Below are 6,226 nucleotides of genomic sequence, written 5' to 3'. Positions count from 1 at the left end.
TTTTGTCTATTGGAGGTCAGGGGAGGACAGGAGGGTCTGTGAGTAGAGAAACTAGGTGGGCCCTTAAGATGGCCAAGGTGGGTGCAATGGAAAGGGTTCAGCATAGGGGAGGGGTGAGGAAGCACACCCCATGTGGGGAGCACCTTGAGGCTTTCTGAAGAAGGTAGGGAAGCCAGGAGTGCAGTCCCCACCGGCCTCGGGCTGGGCTTCTGCCTTAGAGGAAACGGGCCAGAACCTCACACTGCCTGCTCTTGTGTGTTCTGCTGGGGCTCTTGCGTTTTGTTCTAAAAACAAATGTTATCCCTGGTGAGTGGGGGTGAATGTTGTTCTGGACACTGTCACCCCAGGTGTGTGCTGTAGGAGGGTGGCGTCTGCTCTGGGGTGACTCTTGGACACGCACACTTGGGGTGACAGCAGTGGACTTGGCATGCTGTTGATCCAGGACAGTTTCTTCTGTCTCCTAGTCATCCTTCCCTTCATTTCCTCTGATGACAAAGCCTCTCAGTGCAAAAGAGACCCTGAGGACTAGAGGGCACGTGTAGAGGTGACATCAGCGTGAGTCTTGTCTGAAGAGCTGACGATTTCAGCCTTTCGTGTTGTCTTCAACTACCCCCCCCCAAATTACAAGGTGGCTCTCTGTTATAAAACTTGTTTATTTCAGTGGAAAATTACAACTCTGCTCCTCTTGTTGGAAGTGGTTTCTGAGCACAGTAGCCAGAATATACCTAGCCCTTGTGTGTGTCGTAGAAGACAGAAACAAGGACCTGGTAGGAAGCCCGAGGGAAAGGCTCATGGCAGGGAGGAGAAAAGCCAGGCCAGGCCTGTGAGGGCAAATTAGTATTATGGAGCTGGAGGTTCTGGAAGGATAATACTCGGGTGATTCTTGGGTCCAGGGTGGGGTTTCAGCTCATTATCTATTGAAGGCTGTAGAATGGGATCCTAGGCAGCAGAGCTGGGAGGCTTGTTTTGGTCCCGTGAATTTATGACATTAACTACTTTAATGGGGGGAGGTCCCATCCGAAATTCAGGTTTGATCAAGTTCATGGCCAGATAGCTCTAGATAGAAGAGACAGTGGAGTTAGCCTGAAGTGGCAACCCAAGGGCATCTTCTGCAGAGTCTTCCCAAGAGCAACCAGTGCCTTTGTCCCTGTCCCTGTGGTAGCCACTCACCGGAGCTGCATAGATGAATTTGAACAGCATGAATACCGCTATTGATAGGAACATGAGGCCTACAATTCTGAATCGGTAGCGTTTCCAGCAAGCGAAGCAGAAGTTTTTAATAGGTGATCTCATCCACATTAAAGGACCACCAGCACGTCTGTCCAGGATAGGGAGAAGCCCAAGAACAGAAGGCAAGGATGCAGAACCAAGAGGGGGTGTCCCCCACGCCCAAATCCATTCTCCTGATTTTAACTGAGCTGTGGTAAGGAAGAAGCCACCCCTCCCCAGGTGGAGGCTCCTGTTCACTACCTCCTAGAACCAAGAAAACAGACTGGTGCCTGTGCCCCAGGGCCCTTACGGGGGAGGGTGGAGTGTGGGGTACTGGTTGGGCTCCGACTGGCCTCGGCCGGCTGGCCTGATGAGGGCTTCCTTCTCTGTCAGGATCTCCAGAGTCATCTTCACCTTGCCCTGGAACACCACAGGGCAGGAGGCTCAAGTCATCTGGAGCAAGTAGCTTTAGGACCACATCCCAGCATCCAGAGAGGAAAAGGGATTTAGCTAAGGTCCCCCAGAGTCTGTTAGAGCCGAGTCACGGGGCAGAGCAGTCCTATTTAATTGACACTTTCCCCCCGCTCCTACCGACATGCGCCACTTGTCCTCGTTGTAGACCTGGCAAGGCCACCATCCTGTTACAACCTTCTTCTTAAAGAGGGAGAAGTGCTTGTATTGGGCGCTTGTGTTGTCCATCATCTTGAGTGTACAATAGTGGGCATGCTGAGCTGGGAAGGGCATGTCAGACAAATCCAGCTCCAGGACCCCTGAGACCAGAGAAATGCCATCAGCAAGGAGGAGCTCCCTGACCTGTGGTCACATACCCTATGCCAGGACCTCACCTAGGAAGTCATCAGCAGAGAAGATGTCATTGTCCCAGACCTGAATGATTAGCCGGGCTGGGTACTTCATCAGTGTGGGGTCCAGGCTCCATATGTAATCCTAGAAAATGGCAGAAGAGTATGTCCCCCAGCCTGCCTCCTTGGCATTTCCCTTAGAAACCTTACTAGCCCACACCCTGCAATGATGGACTATCAAGGAAGAGCCTCCATCTGAGGATGTACCCCTGTCATAACTTAGTCTCTGGGGAGGGGACGAGGAGCTCCTGGACCCTGGGGCTGCCCCCCTTCTCCCACTCCCAGGCCTGTTACCTTCTGGCTCTGGATGCACACACCCTCAGCTGCCAGGTAGTCCATGGGAAAGATGAACCTCCAGTTGAAGTTGCCCTCTCCAGTCAAGGAGTGGTAATGGATGTCTGTCTTCTGCATGTCCTTCTCTAGCCCGAATAGCCACCTGGGGTCAGAGCCCTTTCACTTTGGGTTCATATGTATGGTTCCCCATTCCCTCCAGGTGAGGTAGTGGAGAGGTGTCCCCCTCAAGATTAGGAAGCCCAGGCAGGGTCAGCACTGGAGACTGTGGGGGCTCTGCTGGAAGCCTCTTTCTTCCCCTCACCCTTTGACGTAGATGTCACTCATCCTTTCTCTACTGAAGGTCTCATGCACCAGGTCCACTTGGGCAGTTTTCCAGATAATGCAACGCAGCTCATACCTGCAGCCACCGTGCTCTGAAGCTTTGCTGAGAAATAGCTCCCCAGCCCCAGCCCTGGAGGAAGGAAAGGCCTGGAGACCGCCCTCCATGTTCTGGCTGAATTGGAGGAACTGAGGTAGAAAGCTCCAGTAGAGCTTCCTCTGTTCCCAACAGAAAAGAGCTCCTCCCACTCAGCGTTGGAGGACAGTGGTGCCCTGCACCTTCGGAGCTAAACCGCACTGCAGTAGGGACGGGGCTGTCACTCACCGTTTAGGCTTCCTGGGACTGATGTCGACTTGAGGCCCAGGAGCCCCCAGCTTCTTGGGGAAGATGTCCACCCATATTTGCAACTTTCCCTAGAGCCAGGGTGGATTCTCTGGTTTGGAACTGCTGGCCTCTGTTCTCAGGTCTGATGAGGCACTGTTCCCACCACAGGGGGTTGGGGCATAGAAGTTCCTATGGGGTGGCAGGTGGCCACCCTCCAGTTTTTATTTTTTTCCTTTGTTTTGGCTGGGGAAGTCTGCAGTGTGGTAGGGTATGGTGTCTCTGAGGCTGATGACGTGGCCCAGGATTCCACTTAGGACAGATCCTGAGGTTTAGAACCACTCAACAGAGCGTGCTGGGTGACCTGAGGACAGGCTCCATAAGGGAGTTGAGCCTTCACTTTTTTAAGCAGCACAGTAAGAGTAAACTGGGTGCTCGATCCAGTCATTTTGTTTTAAGACCACAGCCTAAGACATTAATGAAGCTAGCCACAAAGCCCAGAGGTTTCAGGAAAATGGTAAGGGATGAAAATGGTAAGAAAAAGAGAAGTCAAAGGGCAGCAAGCCAGCCTTGGAAAAGGAGTAATTATGATCTGTCCTCCAAACCACTTGACCTGATTTTGTTCTTTGGAAGTTGACCCAGTTGACAAAACAGGTTTAATGAGAATGGTTATAAAAAACGATCAGCAAGGACTTTATGTAGAATGGAGCCTCAGTTTGAGAGATTTGGAGAATTAGCTGAGCCATTTTGGTAGCTGGAAGGTAAGGATAATTAGGATGCCCTTGGGGATCTGTATCCCTCTGTTTGGGGTTCCTTGCCATGGAGTAAGCAGCCTACAATTAATTAGAACCAGGGTTGTAATATCTACACTGTCTGATGTGAGGTGTCTCCTCCCCACCCCTCTGGAGAGACTAGGCCATGGGGGCGTTGGCTGGTAGGGCTCCCTAGCACTTTTCACTGCTGTGTGGCCTCCATTTCTTGTAGATAACTTTCCAGCTCTGAAATTCTCTATTCTAAGTGTCATCACTCAAACTTCTCCACTATGATGTGCAAAACATGCTTGTCTCCTGTGCATGTACATATCCAAATATTATGTTCTCCTCAGTGGGCTCTGTCCTGGGTGGGTGGGCACCCCTATCTCCTGGTCCAACTCGCCCTCAGGAGGTGGGAGTGGCCCCTCCAGGCTCATACCTGGTCGATGCCTGGCTGGCTCTTACTGTACAGCGTGCGTGTCTCCACATGCTCAGGTACCAGGCCCAGGGTATTCAGGATGTGCAGTGCAAGGCGTTCCTTGTTGGGTCCCAAACCAGGAACAGTAAGGGGTTCGGGCTCTGGAGTGGAGGGAGGGGATCATGGGGTCATTCATCCTCCTATCTCCCAGGCACCCTCATACCAGCCTGGTGGGGGCCAGGATTGCATGTGGAGAGGGTGGACTGCCCTCTGTGATGCCTCCTTGTCCTCCCCCGTCTCCCCTCCATCTTCAGCCCTTGAATTCTGGAGCCTCTCTGCTTTGAGGGCCCGTGTCTTTGCTTTCTGGTGGTGTGCTGAGCTTCTCACCAAAGGTTTTCAGGTTGATTTCTTCCCCATTGTATAAAACAGAGTCTTCCTCTGGGTTGAACACAGGCGGAGGCTGCCCTTTCCCCTTGGTGTAGCGCTCTAGGAGGTAGCTTGGGCGGATCTGGTCTCGCCAAATAAAGGGCCCTGACCTGAGTGGTTATGTGAGCAATGAGTGGGGAGGTGGTCCTGGGTCCTCCCTCTTCCCCGGCCTGCTGCTTTGAGCTGCGGGAAGCCCAGGGATAGAAATATGGGTGGATACAGGGCAGGTCTAGCCCTGGTTCCCAGCCCCTCTCTAGGGAGCTGTGGTCTCAGTCCCCTGTCCCCATCCCCTGGACAGGCCCATTCTCACACAAAGTAGGATTTGGCAAGCCCACAACAAGCTCCAAAACCAGACAGGAGTCGGTTTTCTAAGTCGATGATCGTGGTTCCGATCTCATCATCAGCTGAGAACATGTCAAAGTCAAACAGCTGAATGTGCAGGTCCTTCTCCAGAGGGATGTTACAGGTCAGCTCAAACACCCTGGAGGCGGGGACATCAGAGACTGCAGAAGCTGTGGTCCATGCACTCAATATACCCCAAGGGCCCCTTCTCCATCCCTTTACTCATTCATGGTTCACCATGATGGAGAGCAGAGCCGGGGATAGTCTGCTAATAGCCATACCCTGGACATAGCTGGAAATAAATTCTGTGAGGCCTGAGCTCCCTTCCCAGGCAGGGTGTGAGAGAGGGCAAAGCTGCCTGGCCCGCATCTATCTTCTCTACCTGTTAAGCACCTAAAGCATGTAAGGCCCTCAGAGGGAACTTGGTGGCTGGGAAGGAAGGCAAGAGTGTCTGCTGGCATCGAGCCCAGCATGGCACAGAGCAGGTGGAAAGGAGGGGTTGGTGGATGGGGCAGCTCACGTGCCAAAGATGGGATCCACAGTGTTGGGCTGATACAAGTCCCGGTTGCCAAGCTTTGTCTTCCCCAGTTTCAGGATCACATAAGGGTCACACTGGGGGTCAGATATAAGCAGGGGAAGGATAGCAAATGGGGAGTCAGTTCAGGTTGGTTAGAGAGAGTGGGTGTGGGGCAGCAATGAGCCCCCAGTGGGAAGCTGGCAGACAGTATCAGCAGCCCAAGGAGCTCCAGAGCTCTAGGGGCTAGGGCCTGGCAGCCCCACGGAACCACAGTCATTGACTTAGAAAACCGACTCTTGTCTGGTTTTGGAGCTGGTTTGGCAGTAACAGGAGGGCTGTGCCTTACCAGTCCATTGAAGTCCTGGGGCTGTAGGTTGATGGCGCGCACCACGTACACCCGCACCATACACTGCTGTGGGAAGTCGTCTCTCTCAGGCAAAACCGGGAACTGACGGGGAGGCTCTGGGGCTTCTGGGTTCTCAGGAAAGGGGTAGATGCGGAAAAGGCCCTGGGGGAAGGGAAGGTATTGGGGGCCTAGCCTGGCAGTGCTGGCCCAGTCCCCCAAGGAGTGATTTCAGTCCAAGTTTAGCAGAGAGAGGGCTGAGCTGGGGGTGGCAGGGACGGAGGCTGTGGGAACACAGAGGCAGGGGTAGCTAATGTCTTCAGCAGGGGCCACTGTGTTTGGGGGGTGCTGGGCAAAGGAACCACAGTCCTTAGGTGCATTCCCAGCTCCTGGTGATGTCAACATTCATTCCACACCCTCTGTCC

At 53.4% G+C, this 6,226-nt stretch overlaps 1 protein-coding gene across 1 annotated transcript in view; it reads right to left on the bottom strand.

Moving 5' to 3' along the window:
- Positions 1–939: 939 nt before the first annotated feature.
- Positions 940–6,226, bottom strand: part of Fer1l5 (fer-1 like family member 5) — a 55,573-nt gene continuing 50,286 nt past the window's right edge. The window contains exons 42-54 of the mRNA XM_076832915.2: positions 5,805–5,966; positions 5,462–5,553; positions 4,910–5,080; positions 4,561–4,709; positions 4,195–4,334; positions 3,007–3,095; positions 2,665–2,760; positions 2,364–2,505; positions 2,055–2,154; positions 1,801–1,979; positions 1,520–1,629; positions 1,171–1,318; positions 940–1,056 (exon numbers count right to left, since the gene is read on the bottom strand). Coding sequence (XP_076689030.2) covers positions 940–1,056; positions 1,171–1,318; positions 1,520–1,629; positions 1,801–1,979; positions 2,055–2,154; positions 2,364–2,505; positions 2,665–2,760; positions 3,007–3,095; positions 4,195–4,334; positions 4,561–4,709; positions 4,910–5,080; positions 5,462–5,553; positions 5,805–5,966 — 1,695 coding nt within the window. The remainder of the gene's footprint in view (positions 1,057–1,170; positions 1,319–1,519; positions 1,630–1,800; positions 1,980–2,054; positions 2,155–2,363; positions 2,506–2,664; positions 2,761–3,006; positions 3,096–4,194; positions 4,335–4,560; positions 4,710–4,909; positions 5,081–5,461; positions 5,554–5,804; positions 5,967–6,226) is intronic.

The sequence above is a fragment of the Callospermophilus lateralis genome, chromosome 14 (assembly GCF_048772815.1).
Source record: "Callospermophilus lateralis isolate mCalLat2 chromosome 14, mCalLat2.hap1, whole genome shotgun sequence".
NCBI classification, from domain to species: Eukaryota; Metazoa; Chordata; class Mammalia; order Rodentia; family Sciuridae; genus Callospermophilus; species Callospermophilus lateralis.
This window is presented reverse-complemented; position numbering and strand designations above follow the sequence as displayed.